Source organism: Papio anubis, chromosome 4, assembly GCF_008728515.1.
Source record: "Papio anubis isolate 15944 chromosome 4, Panubis1.0, whole genome shotgun sequence".
Lineage (NCBI taxonomy): Eukaryota > Metazoa > Chordata > Mammalia > Primates > Cercopithecidae > Papio > Papio anubis.
In genome coordinates this window covers 181,778,055-181,795,064 of record NC_044979.1, presented here as the reverse complement: position 1 = coordinate 181,795,064, position 17,010 = coordinate 181,778,055, and the positions used below count along the sequence as shown (strand labels likewise).

Sequence of the window (17,010 nt, the reverse complement as noted above, 5' to 3'; positions counted from 1 at the left end):
GGGGCGTCCCTAGGGACAGGAGGGTGCTGCATGCAGCGGTAGACTGGCCGCACAGCACTGCTAGGATCAAGTGCGGCGACGGGGAGTGCCACGGGAAGAGACACTGGAGGGGAGACGCACACTCCAACTCCACCATGTGGACCACAAAGCAGCGGTGGGCATGGAATGGAGACGCAGAGACTTGAGCAGCACTGCAGAATCCAGAAGCAAGCCCTGCCTGGCTTGGGTGTGGACCAAGAGAATGAGAGGCTCTGGGGGTGCTGAAAGGTGGGGTGCTCTCCCAAGAGATGGGGGACACAGGGGTGTTGGTCACACTGGAGAGGGAATAAGATGAAACGTCAGCTTCTGATCCAGGATAGTCTCCAATGCAGAGACAACGATGCAGGTTAACAAACGACAAAACCCCTAATACCTGGTCAACAGGTATGTGCTGCAACAGGAGCCCCTGTGTGACCAGCATCACCTGAGGCTTCCCTAGAGGAGGTACTGAGTCCAACCCTGGACAGTCCTGGGCCCCCGAGCTCACACCTGCTGCCTTGACAAAGCAGTTCCCACTCGGACCACCGCACGCAGGAGGTCCTAGGTGCTCACTGGGACCACCGCACGCAGGAGGTCCTAGGTGCTCACTGGGACCACCGCATGCAGGAGGTCCTACGTGCTCAGGCAGCAGCCACAGGGAGCTCCTCCCGGTAGGACGTGGGGAACATCTAGGCAAACCAGGAGGGAGAATGCTTGGGTCCTGGTGGGAGAAGTTAAGCCAGAAGCCAGGGATGTGGGTGCACCAGGACAAAGGGCAGGAGGCTGGGGATAGGCCCAAAGAGAAACAGGAACCCCAGGCCACAGCACAATCTGGTAATTTCTTAAGAAAGATGACTCTCATTAAGGCATGTACCTTTCATCAAGCATATTAAAATTGCTTTTAAATTTAGTGGCCTAATAAACATGCATGAGATAAAGCAGTGAATCAACAAGATGTTCCGTGTCATAGAAATGATGGGACATGTGTATCTATATGACACTGGCAGTGCAAACGCCTCAATTTTGCTTCTCAGTGTGTTCTACTTTGGTCTGCAGAAGGGGACACTGTGTGGGGTATGCCCCAGCCACACAGACTCACTCACATGGGTTGGCGCCATCGGCCACAATCAGCATGCGCAGTGAGCTGAGGCTGACGTCCCTCTGGCCTCGCTGAGCTAGGAGAGACCAGTGCATGTCTCGCGACTTCACCAGCGCGGCCCGAGCTGCAGAGAGAGGACGGCACAGACATCAGACATCCCTGTGTCACGAGGGCTGGCACCCTCACACTCCTATAGACACGTGTACCTCATCCCACACAAAGGTGTACACACACAGACACAACACTTAGCTCCCAGGTCAGAAGCTCTCTGCAGCCCTCTCTCACATGCAGTCCAACCCTCAAACCTTTTTCCACAAAAATCAACTCTGAGGTACAATTTAGACATCAAAAGCTCAGATCCATTTCTAACGTTAATTTTTTCTTAGAAGCTCCATATTGTTCTTTTCCTATGTGCCCACTTCGTTCACGTTGTCCCTCCCCAAACCCCTGGTGCTGGCTGAGAAGTGTGAGGACCCCAGGAGCTAAACAGACGGTCTCGGGTCTCAGTCTGGCTCCTGCACTGGCTAGCATGTGGAATCCAGCAATCCCCCCACCCCCACCCAAGTTTCAGTTTCCCTCCATAAAGCAGGACAGACAAGAGACAGCTGCCGCTCCACACTGCTCTGAGACATGTCCAGAGGGGCACATCCCAGCAGGTAGAACAAGGCAACATGGGTGACCCAGGTGATCCAGTGCCTCAGTGGCTGGTAAAAGTGCCACTGAGCTCCACAGGGCAGAGACACAGACTGCCAACTGTGCAGGTGTGGCCATGCTGGGGCCTCCTGCTTGGTCCCCAGAGGCACCTCAACTGCTGAGAGAAGCAAGGCCCAGACCCCACCAAGTGGCCCTACTTACCACATCACCCATGAAACCCTGAGGGCTATGCCCGAGGCAGAGAAAGCCCCCATACTCCTGGGCAGGGGTGTGACCAAGAAAGACATCCCACGGCTCCTCAGCCTACATCTGCAGTTCCACATCTCAGCTTTATTTGTTCTTAATCACCAAAGGTCAATTCCAAGAGATTTCCCTAAAGAAGGGTGAGTGCCGTGACGATGGTATCCGTTACCTTTATAGAAGCACACTTTCTGGATCCAGGAGAGCGGGTTGGCCTTCATCAGCGCGTAGGGGATGCTGACCACGTGCATCCTATTCATGACACTCTGGGGGGGAGCAGACACGCTCAGGGCGAGTGGGCACGAGCCACACCAGAAAAAGCAAAACAAAACCAATGTACTCTCCCAACACTTCAGGCAGAGGCTTGGGCTCATCTCAATCCCTTGTTCCAACAATTAGTCATCAGCAAACAACACTCACTGTTAACACTCCATGCCACAGACCAGCATCCCTTTTGAAATCCAGCACATTTGTTAATGTTTCCGCTGCAAGTAGACAAAGAAGGTTAAACCACTGAGCAACCCTCTCAATAAGCCCTATGCATTTTCTAGAGAAATTCTGAGGTGAGTACATCATCAACATGTAAGTTTCAGGGAACAGATACAGCATTTCCAAATACCACATACCAATTAATAATAATCTTGGTTATCTATTACTGGAAACACATAAAAGTAGAAGGTCATGCAACTAATACCGAGAACCATGCTGAGCACTAATCACAAGGCACGGGAACATCACATACTGAAGAAGCTGTACAAGGTGTCACCATATCTTTTCTTTCCTTTTTTTTTGAGATGGAGTCTCACTCTGTTGCCCAGACTGGAGTGCAACAGAGCAATCTCAGCTCACTGCAACCTCCGCCTCCCAGGTTCAAGCAATTCTCCCGTCTGAGCCTCCCAAGTAGCTGGGACTACAGGCATGCGCCACCATGTCCGGCTAATTTTTGTATTTTTAGTAGAGAAGGGATTTCACCATGTTGGCCAGGCTGGTCTCAAACTCCTGACCTCAAGTGATCTGCCCGCTTTGGCCTCCCAAAGTGCTGGATTACAGATGTTAAGTCACTGTGCCCGGCCTCTCCACATCTTTTCATCAGGTATTTTGATGGGGTATTCTTTTCAGAATCAAGAGGTGGGGATGAAAAACTGTCAGGGATATTCTTACTTCTCAACTCTACACATCTCCTCAATTCTCACACCCAGAGACCGTGATCCGGCATCTCTCCTCTATAAGAGCTGGTGGTTCACATCACCCTTCAGAAAGTCACTCTTCCTCTGCCCGTTTTCTCATCCAGAGACACGCAGCTAACACATTTTAGGACGCTGGAGTGGAGAGCAGTACTGAGGGTTCCCAGCACAGCTCTCTGCTCAGAGCACTCGGCCAAGTCCTCTCTAAGATCTGGCTCCCACTTCACACAGGCAGAAAGGCAGAGCCTGGGGCTATGGGCAGACCTGGCTTCTCGCCAAAGGCCACAGCACTCCAAAGGTGAATAGGAGAGGTTTGATTTGTGTGCCAGGAAATGCTATTGCACTATGAATAACAGTACTATAAACATCCTTTCTCTGTTGGCTAAAGAACACAAATTATTATTGTTATTATTTAGAGACGGGATCTTATTATGTTGCCAGGCTGCAGTGCAGTGGATAATCATAGGCACAATCCCATTACTCATCGGCACGGGAGTTTTGACCTGCTCCCTTTCCTACTTGGGTCGGTTCTCCTCTCCTTAGCAAGCTGGTGGTTCTCCACTCCTAGAAGGTCACCATGTTGCTGCCAAACTTCGTGCAGATACCTGGCTGGCACAGCCCAAAACTCCTGGGCGTAGGCGGTCCTCTTACCTCAGCTTCCCGAGTAGCTGGGACTGTAGGCACACACCACCACGCCTGGCTAAAGAACCCAAATTATAGGTGACATATGTAAGATTAGCTCTGGGCTGAAGACAAAGAAAGTCATGGGGCTTGATCTGAAAGATCTAACTTTTTAAATTTAATAAAGCCCTTAAAAAATACCTAAAATCATTTTCCAAATCTCCAGTAAAAGCTTTAGCTGTGCCCTCAACTTACTCCCTTGCTTTTAAACACCTATTTTTTTTCTTTTTTAAAATTTTATTTAAAATTTCTCCCTTTTTTTGTAGAGACAGGGTCTCACTATGTCATACAGGCTGGTCTTAAACTCTTGACCTCAAGTGTTCCTCCTGCTTTAGCAAACCAAAGTAGTGGGATTACTGGTATGAGTCACTGCACCTGGCCTAAACACCTATATTTTAGATATTTCAACCATTCAATTTCACTTTGTAGCTTTGTTCAGTTCCAGTATTACAATGTAAGAAAACTACTATGAGTCCATTTTTACAGTTTTTTAAATTATCTGTCACGGTGTACCCCATAAATATATACAATTAGTACTTATCAATTAAATAATACTAATTTAAAAATACTTTCCTAAGTAGATGACATTTGAAGTAAATCAGGTGCTGACTATACTTTACCAAGAGATCATCTATAATCATAATATAGATAAACCATATATTTATAAAAATATAAATATGTTATATATTTATAAAAATATAAATATGTGTTATATATTTATAAAGATAAATATAAAATATAAATCATATATTTATATGCATGACAGCTAAGGTCAAAACTACAGTCACAGATACAGTAATAGAAAACTAAAAGTGTTTTCCTCTTTTTGAATGAATACCCTGACCCTCAGTATGTCACAGAGTAAGCCAGCCCCCCAGGGCAGGCCTGTGAACCCAGCACTGTGTATAAATGTATCAGTGGGATATAGCTTCCATGTTCCATAAAACCAACGTCCATGTGCATTTACTGAAAACAAGCCTGATGGGGTTGCCTGGACTCTGCTAAGAGACGCCGTGTGCCCTCCTGGCCAGCACAACCACAGAGACCCCACAAGCATGCTAAAGACGGTGCATCTCCCTACCTGGCATGACCTGGACTAATGGGCAAAGGCACCCGGGGTGGTTTTGACAGGTGCAGCGACAGTCACATAATGAGGTAGGTCAGGTGTCTGTGTGAGGCTGGAGGGGCCACCACCCCATCCCTGAGAGCCCTTACCTTCTGAGTACCCGCACGCCTGGGTTAGAGCCCGGCACTGTGCCAGCAGGGATGCGTGGGACACTGTGACCCCCACCGTACTGCCTTCTTTGCTGGTTTTATACTGAAAGATTTCAAGGAAAAAAACATGATGTGGTATTTCTAGAGGTGACAACAGACAGAATGGAGACTGACAGAATCTTCAAAAGAAGAAGTGGTCAGTGTCTCTCCTCTAATCATCCTGCTAGGCCCAGGTGCATGGCAAGCCCTGGCCCCTGAGGGGATGCTTCAGTGGAAGTTGTGGCTCCTTTGGGCAGGTGCCCGAGGGCAATGATGCGCCATGGGCTCCCTCATAACTGTCTGCATCCCGAGGGAGCCAGTTAGGAGAGAATGAGATAAGAGAGAAACCTGGAAGGGTCTGAGCAACCATCTATATGACACTGTATTTCTGGGGCAGAGATAAAACAAGAACTCTTAGGCCAAAATTCAACAAAAAAGAATAGTAACTTATATTCTTAGGAAAAGCAAGACTTAAGCCTGTGGGACACGTTTTTAGATGCTCTGAGTTAGGAACAGTCATTACCTCAATGTAGGCGGTCCCAGTCCTTGTGTCCTGGGTCAGAGGGTGCCAGTCCTTGGGGGGCCTGGCTAGATGCTTCCCATCAATCACCAGCCAGGAGAGGGGAGGCCAACCTGTGACACGCAGACAGGACACAACAGCCAACAGTCAGAGAGGCATCTGCTCCCCACACTCGAAGCCTGCGCCTCCAACACGCAGCACTAGCTACTGAGCGACTAAGGAGTGCGAGTGCAAGTTTTAGTCTCAATTCATTTTATGTAATTTAAAAAGGTACATCCGGCCAGTGGCTACCATATCAGACAGTGTAGGTCGAGACATGAAGCCAGATGAAAACCGAGATTCACCAAGGCCTTGAACAAGGGATCACTTTTGCTGAAGATCCAGTCACCTCTGTCATGTTTAATTTCTGGAACACCATGCATTTAACACAGACCACAGTCAGAACACTGACTCCTCTTCCCTTGGGAGGCCTCACCTTTGAAAGTTGCCACTTCTCCCGTCTGTGCCTTGGGGAGGCCTTTCTGACAAGCGTCTGTGGTCAGGGCCAAGGAGACTCCACAGCTGCCCAGCAGAAACCCAACCTGCTGGCTGCCTGCGTCCTGCAGAAAGCGGAGTGACAGTGTGGGGTGGGGTGCCCACAGCAGACCCAGACCCAGACCCTTGGTGCTCCAGGCCATGCACAGAACAGATCTTTTTTCTTCCCTCACAAAACTTCCAAAATAATTCAGTCCTATTATTGATATATACGATCTTTTCATGGAAATACTTCATTAAAATGTGACAACTATGTTTAAATTTAAAAGATAATTTTGGTTTCTATTTGTGGTGAAATATAAAGTTTAATGGGCTAATTTCTCAAAGTTCATTCTTACAAATGACATTTAGAAGCATTTTTAACAAACTCCAAAATTAATGGCATTGAAATTTCTATTGAATCATGTTTGAAATTTACAAATTAATCTGGAGAGGCCTGGTCCTTAACAATATTGATTATTTCCACACAGAAACACGTTTCCTTGTAGCCAAGTCTTCTGTGTCCCTCAGCAGTATTTTGTCATTTTCTTCATATAAATTTGACAAATCTCTAGTTTTACTCCTAAGAATCACTGCATTCAAATACCTGCTCATAATATATTATCCTTTGAGATACACTAGTTTTAATTGCTAATTTTACTTTTGGGATTCTTGAATATTTGTGGATAATGCTCATGTTAACAACTGCCTGAATTCTGCGACAGGATGACAGAAAGCCGATTTTCTCAAATACAGGCATTGTCTACTCCTAAATGATATTTTTTTTCAGTAATCAGATTATTGATATTTATATTCAAAATGTTATAGATACCTAGATAAGCAAGACCGCACATTAATAATTTATCAGCAACAGAAACTGCCTACTGTCATGTAAGTGAATAGAAACACAAGATAATTTCCATCTCATTTATTCAAAACTGCCACTGAGAAGTGAGCTATATCACTGTAATGATACATTTATCCCTAAGAAATAATAGTTATTTTCTATAAACATATGGTTTTGAGGAAAAGTTTAACAAAATCTTATTGAACCATAATTCTATTCATTAAAGGAAAAACTGGCTATCATTTCCGTTGGGAAATTCATGTAGATGATAGAACAGCTCCACCTCACAGGAGTGTGGTGTGGGAGCATCACCAGCAAAACGGTTCTCAGTGACCCTCTCACCAACAAGAAGAGAGTCAGACCAAACGGCATCTGATTTCTCTTGAGTCCTGGCCAGCCTGTCGACCACTAGCTTCCTCTCCTCTGTCAAGACAGCTGCTTGCTGCCTGTCCACACTCAGTGAAAAGGAAGTAAGATACCGCTGGTATGAAGTTCAGAAGTGAACCATGTGGGACCTGAGCCATGGGTTTGCTACCTTTCTTGTTAATGGCACTTCTATGGGGACAGGAACCAGCTCTGCCAGGAGACATCCATAAAATGCAACCATGAACATCACAGGGTCACTATTCGGAAACACGAGCGCCACCTACAACAGTACAAAGAAATGAATATTCCAAATTTCCAAATTTTACAGTATCTAGTTAAATTAAAAGCTAGTTACAAAATAAAATTTTTGTAAGCCCCAAATATTGTAATAATTGTGCTTGAAACCATAAGGGACAAGTCCAAATAGCTATTTAACTGAGTAGAGACTGCTGACTTAGGGCCTTTGAGAACACACAACAATGAATAACCAGTAAGCGTTCACTTTGTAAGACAAAATTTAAGCCGTATCTATATTCTGTACTTGAGGTCTGGAAATTTAGTTTCTAACAAGTTTGTTTGTTGAAAAGGGCAAGGTTCTCCTTCAAAATCTGGTTTTAATAGTGGTTGCCCAAACTGTAACCTATAACCTTGAGACTAGATGTTTGGTAGGGAAAGTATATTTTTACAGAATTTGTTACGAAGAGCTCTGTTCACTTTTATAAAGTGTGATATTATAGGAGGCAGAATTTGCCACCAATTTCTTCAACTCAATCACTGTGACCTTGTCAATTTTATTATGATTCACCTAACCACGGAGATTCTCTTGTAAGTCAAGAAAGCATCTGAAAGTCTTTATCCTTGTAAGAAAGCTTTTCAAGAAAATTAGTGATCCTTAAATTCATTCTAAAGTGTTACATAAAATCTCATCTATGAGCACAACATATCATAAAGTATTATTCTTAAACTGTTTACATTTTTATAGCCAAGTACACATTTCCTTTCTTTTCTTTCTATTTGTGTTGCTTTCTGTGTATTCTCTAGCTAATTTGTTTTAAAATACTCCCTCAGATGGGTCAAATACCCTTCAGTATCATTTTCCAAATAACCACCCACTCAGGAGAGCCGTGAATGTCCCCTGCTGCTGAGGACTCCACCCCACCCTGGGGTCTCAGTTCTCCTGATGGTGGGTGCTGAGGACTCCACCCCACCCTGGAGTCTTGGTTCTCCTGATGGTGGCTGTGCTGCTCCCTGGACTGCTGCCAGTGATCGTCCTGGGGATATCCACTGTGGTCCCCCTGCTTGCACCCTACTCACTCATGTGGCTGAGGGACATCTTCTAAGAACTTGCCAAGAAAGTGCTCGTGAGCCAAACGTTTCTGAGTCCTGCATGTCTGAAAATGGCTATACCATTCTCAAATCTGTTGAATCTCTGGGAATAGAATTGTGAGTTAAAAATTGTATTCCCTCTGAATTTTTGAAGCATCACTCCACTCTCTTCCAGTTTTACCAATGAGAAATCCCAAAAGCCACTGTCATTGCCGATCCTTTGTGTACATCCTACTTTTTCCCTGAATGCTCTGGGATTCTTTTCTGTACCCCGGTATTATGCAATATTATGGGCATGTGTTTTGGTGTGTATCCTTGAATAGTTACACTCTCCAGGTCTGAGATATTGTCCTGAATTACTATATTCATTTAAAATGTTTCACTTTCTGTTCTCCTTTCTCTTTCTGGACTCCAGTTATCAGTCACGTGTTGAGTCTTCTTGATCGAGTCTTTTTGTCCTATTTTACTCCACTCTCCATCTCTCTTTCCTACTGGCATCCTTTTCTTGACTTACGAAACATCTTCATCTGATTTCCAAGAATATTAATATTCACTTTTTAGAAACATTGTTTTCTATATCTAGCTTTCCTTCAAGTTTGCTTCCTCTTTCCTTCCTTCCTTACTTTTCTTGTCTCTCTCTTTCTCACTCCCTCCCGTCTTTCCTTTTCTTTGTCTTTTGGTATTTTCTCTCATACTGACATTTCCTTCTTAAAAGTCCTTGGCTAATAGTTCACATACAAGAGTTAGGCACTGAAAGAGTTACTTGGAACCATCTGCCAGCTTGTTAACCTGCAGTTCACTTGTTGGGTGATCTGACACAGGTGACCTTCTCACTATGGGATTTCACTGGTGTATTGATTTTCACCATGTTCTCAACTATTTTCCACCCTGGACTTTCCAGTATACCAGAAGCCCTCGGGTCTGGTCCAGCTTGCCTACAGCAGTACTGCCCCAAAGAACTTTCTATGATGACGGAAATGTTCTACCTCTGAGCTATAAATACTGTAGTTACTAGCCACACTCCTACTGAGCCCCTGAGATGTGGCTTGTGCAACTGAGAAACTGTATTATTTATTTTATTTAATTTTTGCTAATTTAAATAGCCCCAAAAGCCATATAGGGCAGTGTAGCACAAGAGAATAAGCCTCTAGCATCCCATTTTGGCAGATAGGTACAAGGAGGTTTCCTGGACACACAGAATAGGGAAGGAGATAAAAATACAGAGTTTCATAGCAAGGTTTCAGAACTTTAGATTTTAATTCATAAATTCTAAGCTCTGGAATCTAACATTTTTAATATTAACATATATGAAGTCAAACAGAAAAGAAGATGAAGAAACAGTGGACAAACAATGAGTGCAGGAAAAGAATGTTGCTTTACTCTACATCACAAACTTTGCCATATTTTTCACTGCTGATTTTTTTTGTTGTTGTTTGTTTTGAGACGGACTCTCACTCTGTCACCAGGCTGGAGTGCAGTGGCAAGATCTTGGCTCACTGCAACCTCCACCACCCGGGTTCAAGCGATTCTCATGCCTCAGTCTCCCAGGTACCTGGGATTACAGGCACGCACCACGATGCCCAGCTAATTGTTTGTATTTTTAATAGAGACAGGGTTTTGCCATGTTACCCAGGCTGGTCTCAAACTCCTGAGCTCAGGCAATCCGCTTGCCTCGGCCTCCCTAAGTGCTAAGATTATAGGCATGAGCCACCGCGTCCAGCATTCACTGCTGATTTTAAATCCCTTTTATTAATGCTGTGATTCTAACTAAATGATGGAACACTAATTTCAATGAAACAGATTATCGAAGTCTCTGCTTTTGCTCATTCCAACAAAGTGACATTCTAGTTACTTACTCTGTCTCCAGGTTTAAGCAGAGGTTCGTTCTTACTTGTCAGTTTATTAAGTAGAGTATAAGCTAGTTTTAAACTCCGACTCCAAAGTTTACCTAAAACAAAATAAAAACACTAAGCAATGTAAAAGTTAAGAAACAAATAATTAACATTTTAATGTAGAAACCAAAATACCCCATAACATACCATTATCCCATTAGTGGAAATTTAGGTAGTTTCCATCTAATAACTATTCTGCACAATGTTGTAAGGCACATCATTGTTGGCTCTTAAAAATAACTTACAGATTTATTTTTCTTAATACAAAAACAAAACAGGATTTTATTATAGAAAATTTGGACTACAGAAGAGCCAGCAGAGGCCAGGTGCAATGACTCACACCTTAATCCCAGTACTTTGGGAGGACGAGGCAGGCAGATCACTTGAGGCCAGATGTTTGAGACCAGCCTGGCCAACATGGTAAAACCCCCTCTCTGCTAAAAATACAAAAAATTAGCTCAGCGTGGTGGCATGCGCCTGTAATCCCAGCTACTCGGGAGGCTGAGGCACAAGAACTGCTTGAACTTGGGAGGTGGAGGTTGTAGTGAGAGCCAGCCTGGGCAACAGAGACACTATTTAAAAAAAGAAAAAAAAAAAGCCAGCAGAAAAAAGTCAGTATTTGGTATACATATGTATATGTACATATGTGTGCACACATATACGACTATACACATATAAGCACGTATACATGTCTGCATAATTTTCAAGAAATGAGATACTTCACCCTACTTTTCCAATTAATACTGCAGTGTAAATGGATTTTCATGACATTAAATATCCCTCAATTACATCATTTGTAAGAGTAGCACATAATTCATTTAATCTTCACAACAATTCATGAAATGGGTCATATCTTTATTTTAACATGTTATATTCCCAATTTAATACGTTAAATTTAAGATGTTAAAATACTAGGCATCCCCAAAGAGAAGTTCCCCTGACCAAAAATCAAGAGACGATATAAACAAAAGCAACAGATCCAAAGGTGATCCGGGTATCAATGCCATCCATTCTTTACTTGGAAAGCCATCAGGACTTCACACCAGGCACAGGGCCCAGGAACCAGCTCTTACTCCGAGGTCGCTCCCATCACACACCCTCCTGGCACAGCTGCTACGTTCACAAGCACTCAATAGGGGAGAGCTTCACTGAGGAAGACAGGACACCAGAGAAAGGAAAAGCCTAGAGGACTGGGGGTGTCAGGAGAGGATGAAACGAGGCAGGGGTGACCATGGGACAGGAAGACTGAGAAATATGAGTCTAAGCCCCACACCTGCAGGAGCCTTAACACACCCCCACCAAGCAGCCTATCAAAGAAGCAACACAAAGTCATCATTGAGCCCTTCAAGTCCCTGCAGTACAACTGCAAGCAGGTTGAGCGGCCATGCCCTGCAACTGAGCGCTCAATTTCCCGTGTAATAAGATGAAGCTCAGGTGCAACACTATGAAGTAAGTGAACTGGGGGACCTGAGAAATGAACGAGGAAAAAAAAAATACTAGACCAGGCACGGTGACTCATGCTTTTAATCCCAGCACTTTGGGAGGCCGAGGTGGGTGGATCATCTGAGGTCAGGAGTTCGAGACCAGACTGGTCAACACGGTGAAAACCCATCTCTACTAAAAATACAAAAAATTATCTGGGAGTGGTGGCACATGCTGTAATCCCAACTACTCAGGAGGCCGAGGCAGGAGAACTGCTTGAACCCAGGAGGCAGAGGTTGCAGTGAGACAAGACCATGCCACTGTCCTCTAGCCTGGGCGAGAGTGAGACTCCCTCTCAAACAAACAAACAAAGACAAAACTCAACTCAAACCACTGTTTCAGCCTATTTTAAAAAGTCAATTTAAGGTGTTAATAATTGTAATGCATAAAGAATTTCAAACTGAATCCAGCTGTACATAAAAAGAATAATGCATCATGACCAAGTCAGTTTTATCCCAGGAATGTAAAGAGGTTCAACAGAAAATCAACATAATTTGCCACATTAGCAAAATAAAGGTGAAAAATAAAACAATCATATCAATAGGTGGAAGAAAATAAAAGCAATTTAAATCATTCATGATTTTAAAATGATTTTAAATGATTTTTGAAATCCTTCTTAAACTCAGAAAAGGAAATATACTGCCTTAATGTGAAAAGGAGCATCTTTTTTTTTTTTTTTTTGAGACAGAGTCTCCCTCTGCCGCCCAGGCTGGAGTGCAGTGGCCGGATCTCAGCTCACTGCAAGCTCCGCCTCCCGGGTTCACGCCATTCTCCTGCCTCAGCCTTCCGAGTAGCTGGGACTACAGGCGCCCGCCACCGCGCCCGGCTAGTTTTTTTTTTTGTATTTTTTAGTAGAGACGGGGTTTCACCATGTTAGCCAGGATGGTCTCGATCTCCTGACCTCGTGATCCGCCCGTCTCGGCCTCCCAAAGTGCTGGGATTACAGGCTTGAGCCACCGCGCCCGGCCGAAAAGGAGCATCTTTAGAAATCCAATAGGAAATATCATAATGGTTGGATATTGAAAGCTTCCCCTCTGAGAGAAGTAAGCTAAGGATGTCTGTTTTCAGCATTTTACTGAAAGGCTTAGCCCATGCAAAAGGGGAGAAAAAGCTGAACAACTGGAAATGTAACTACCATTATTTGCAGATGACATGATGATGTAGTTTATGAATCTTCCATAACTGAATTCAGCAAGGCTGCCAAATATATCGACATAAAAATACAATTTGATTTCTACATACTAGCAATAAAGAGTAAACAGGCCGGGCGCAGTGGCTCACACCTGTAATCCTAGCACTTTGGGAGGTTAAGATGGGCAGATTGCCTGAGCTCAGGAGTTCAAGACCAGCCTGGGTGAGATGGTGAAACCCCGTCTCTACTAAAATACAAAAAATCAGGAGGGTGTGGAGGTAGACACTTGTAATCCCAGCTACTCAGGAGGCTGAGGCATGAGAATTGCTTGAAGCCAGGAGGCGGAGGTTGCTGTGAGCCAAGATCGTGCCACTGCACTCCAGCCTGGACAACAAAGCAAAACTCTGTCTCAAAAAAAAAAAGAAAGTAAATAAAAAATTTTTGATGAAAGTATCCACCGCAAAATTAAAACACATACACACTAAGTACCTGAGACTGTCACAAGAAATATGCAAAATCTCCCCACAGAAAATTACACATTACTGAGATAAAGTAAAAAATATTTGAATGGAGGGACAGATGTCCAAGGGCTGGAAGACTCAGTAATGGAAAGGTGGTCGGGTGCGGTGGCTCACGCCTGTAATCCTAGCACTTTGGAAGGACTAGGCAGGTGGATCACCTGAGGTCTGGAGTTCGAGACCAGCCCTGGCCAACATGGTGAAACCCCATCTCTACTAAAAATACAAAAAATTAGCTGGGCGTGGTGGCAGGCGCCTGTAATCCCAGCTACTCAGGAGACTGAGGCAGAAGAATCACTTGAACCTGGGAGGCGGAGGTTGCAGTGAGCTGAGATCACGCCATTGCACTCCAGCCCAGGCAATAAGAGCGAAACTCTGTCTCAAAATAATAATAATAATAACAACAATAATAATGAAAAGGCATTAATTCTCTTTAGACTCATTCAAAGCAATGCTCATAATCTCAGTAAGTATACTGTGACACCTGACAAGCTCATTCTAAAGTGGATCCTGAAATGCACAGGGTAAGAATTGCTAAGACACTCTTTTTTTTTTTTTAATATGGAACACTTCACAAATGTGTGTCATTCTTGCACAGATACCATGCTCATCTTCTCTGCATCATTCCAGTTTTAGTGTATGTGCTGCCACAGTGAGCATGCAAGATGCTCTTGAAGAAAACAAGACGGCAGGCTTTCGCTACAGATGTCAAGACTTACTATAAAACTACGGCAATCAAGAGAGTGTGGTATGGGCACAAAGAATAGAATACAAATCAATGAAATAAAACAGAGAACAGCAAAACAGATCCACCCGTGTGTGGACAACTCACTGAGGACTCATGTGCCACCACAGAGGAGTGGGGCAAGGGCTGTCTTCTCCTTAGATAAGAACGGGACAGCTGGTTATCCTTCTTTAGCAATGAACCCTGGAACCCAGTCCCACACCATTCACAAAAACGCATTCCAGGTGAATGGCAGACCGAAATGTGAACAGCAAAACAACAGCATTTTCCCAAATTAATGGAATAACGTTTTGATCTCAGCCAAGGGAAACAGTACTTAAGGAGAACACAAAAAGCAAAAATCAGGCCAGGCATGGTGGCTCACGCCTGTAATCCCAGCACTTTGGGAGGCCAAGGCAGGTGGATCACCTGAGGTCAGGAGTTCAAGACCAGCCTGGTCAACACAGTGAAACCCTGACTCTACTAAAAATACAAAAAATTAGCCGGGCCTGGTGGTGTACGTCTGTAGTCCCAGCTACTTGGGAGGCTGAGGCATAATAATCGCTCGATCTAGAAGGCAGAGGCTGCAGAGAACCAAGATCACGCCACTGCACTCCAGCCTGTGCAACAGAGTGAGACACTGTCTCAAAAAACAAACAAAACAAAAAAGCAAAAAGCAAAAATCATGCAAGAAAAGAAGATGATGGATAGAACTTCTGTTCACTAAGCTACCATTAGTGGAAAGCCAGCCACAAAGTGGGACAGAACTCTTGCAAGGTATTACTGACAAAGTGCTGGTATCCAGAATATAATATAAAAAATTCCTATAAATGATCCTATATTAGAAAACGTGCAGCTGCTCTGCCTAGGGAGTAGCCATTCTTTTATTCCTTTGCTTTCTTAATAAACTTGCTTTCACTTTACTATATTGACTTGCCCTGAATTCTTTCTTGCACAAGGTCCAAGAAGCCTCTCTTGGGGTCTGGAACAGGATCCCTTTCTGGTAACATCTTCCTGGTGAATTCCAAAGGGGTAATACTGAGGAGACCCCCGACCCGAAGGAAGTAAGACCACAGCACCAAATGGCCGACTTTGGGTAAGTGGGGTGCATTTACCGGGGTAAAGGATGGAACTGGGTTAGAGGCCCAACTTAGGGGAGTCAGAATTTCTCCTAAGACAGAGTGGGTTAAAGGCCCCTCTTAATAAAAGGCAAGGGCACTTGAACAAACCTGCGTTTGAGGCCCAACCTGGGAAGGTTACAGTCCTTCCTAAGATACAAAGGGTTAGAGGCCCCCCTTCAGTAAAGTCCCTCTCGGCCAAGAATGGATCTGGCACTACAGAACGTTAACCACTATTCTCTTTGGATTAATCTGCCTTGCACTCTTTGCTGACCGCTTTGGGTGACAAGGTTAGGCATGTACAGGATCATGGAACATGGGAGCATTTTTTCTCCCCAAAAGGGGAAACTCCAGAGCTGATGGGACTGCTGGAAAAGAGCCCTTCATTACTGACAAATGGCCACCTGAACTTTTGATTCAGTGTCGCTGCAATGGGTGGGTCTTTCCCTGGCCTCCCTGAGCTCCTCACCTTCCCCATCCTGCTATAGGCAATGCTTTTCTCCCTTTCTCTTTTCCATCTTTTCTGTTACTCAGGGCAACTGTCTGCTCCTTCATCTTGCCCAGAGACCACATATTAAAAAATGTCCTTGGGAGTTGACTTGTAACCACATGGAGGTACTTTCTCTTGGTTTCCACCATCGAGTGAACAGCAATTTGAGGGTTCATGTTGTAGTTAGCTCTAAAGGTTATCTCGAGCAGTTAAAAGCCTTTGCAAGCTCAGAATTGGATGCTCTGGACTTCTGGGAATAGTCCAAGTGCCCAATACTACAGCTTATTGGCTAAGGTTTATTGTTTTCAACTAGGAGGTTACCTTTGGTAAAGTTCCAAACTCAGAAATATTGGCCGTAAATCCTGGCTGAAGTTGGGTAATAAGAGATTTAAAAGGACTTTTTTAAAAAAGCACTATGGGCTGGGTGCAGTGGTTCATGCCTGTAATCCCAGCACTTTGGGAAGCTCACATGGGTGGATCACAAGGTCAGGGGTTCAAGACCAGCCTAGCCAACATGATGAAACCCCGTCTCTACTAAAAATACAAAGAAAAACAAAAAATTAGCCAGGTGCACGCCTGTAATCCTAGCTACTCAGGAGGCTGAGGCAGGAGAACTGCTTGAACCTGGGAGGCGGAGGTTGCAGTGAGCCAAGATCACGCCACTGCACTCCAGCCTGGGCGAGAGAGTGAGACTCCACCTCGAAAAAATTAAAAAATAAATTAAAAAAAAAAAAAAGCTGGGCGTGGTGGCTCATACCTGTAATCTCAGCACTTTGGGAGGCCGAGGCGGGTGGATCACCTGAGGTCAGGAGTTTGAGACCAGCCTGATCAACATGGAGAAACCCCGTCTCTAATAAAAATACAAAATTAGCCGGGCATGGTGGTGCATGCATGTAATCCCAGCTACTCGGGAGGCTGAGGCAGGAGAATCGCTTGAACCAGGGAGACAGAG

General features: G+C 44.4%; 1 protein-coding gene and 1 non-coding gene across 8 annotated transcripts in view; both read right to left on the bottom strand.

Moving 5' to 3' along the window:
- Positions 1-17,010, bottom strand: part of DIP2A (disco interacting protein 2 homolog A) — a 107,537-nt gene that overhangs the window by 29,462 nt on the left and 61,065 nt on the right. For all 7 annotated transcript variants that reach the window (XM_021935414.2, XM_017956339.3, XM_017956340.3 and 4 more), the window contains 8 exons: positions 10,559-10,650; positions 7,546-7,656; positions 6,126-6,249; positions 5,654-5,763; positions 5,092-5,194; positions 2,432-2,496; positions 2,184-2,277; positions 1,122-1,241 (listed from right to left, as the gene is read on the bottom strand). In XM_021935414.2, the coding sequence (XP_021791106.1) occupies positions 1,122-1,241; positions 2,184-2,277; positions 2,432-2,496; positions 5,092-5,194; positions 5,654-5,763; positions 6,126-6,249; positions 7,546-7,656; positions 10,559-10,650 (819 nt within the window). The remainder of the gene's footprint in view (positions 1-1,121; positions 1,242-2,183; positions 2,278-2,431; positions 2,497-5,091; positions 5,195-5,653; positions 5,764-6,125; positions 6,250-7,545; positions 7,657-10,558; positions 10,651-17,010) is intronic.
- Positions 14,282-14,386, bottom strand: LOC116274721. The gene has a single exon (XR_004183503.1). It is a non-coding gene; the product is annotated as a U6 spliceosomal RNA (small nuclear RNA).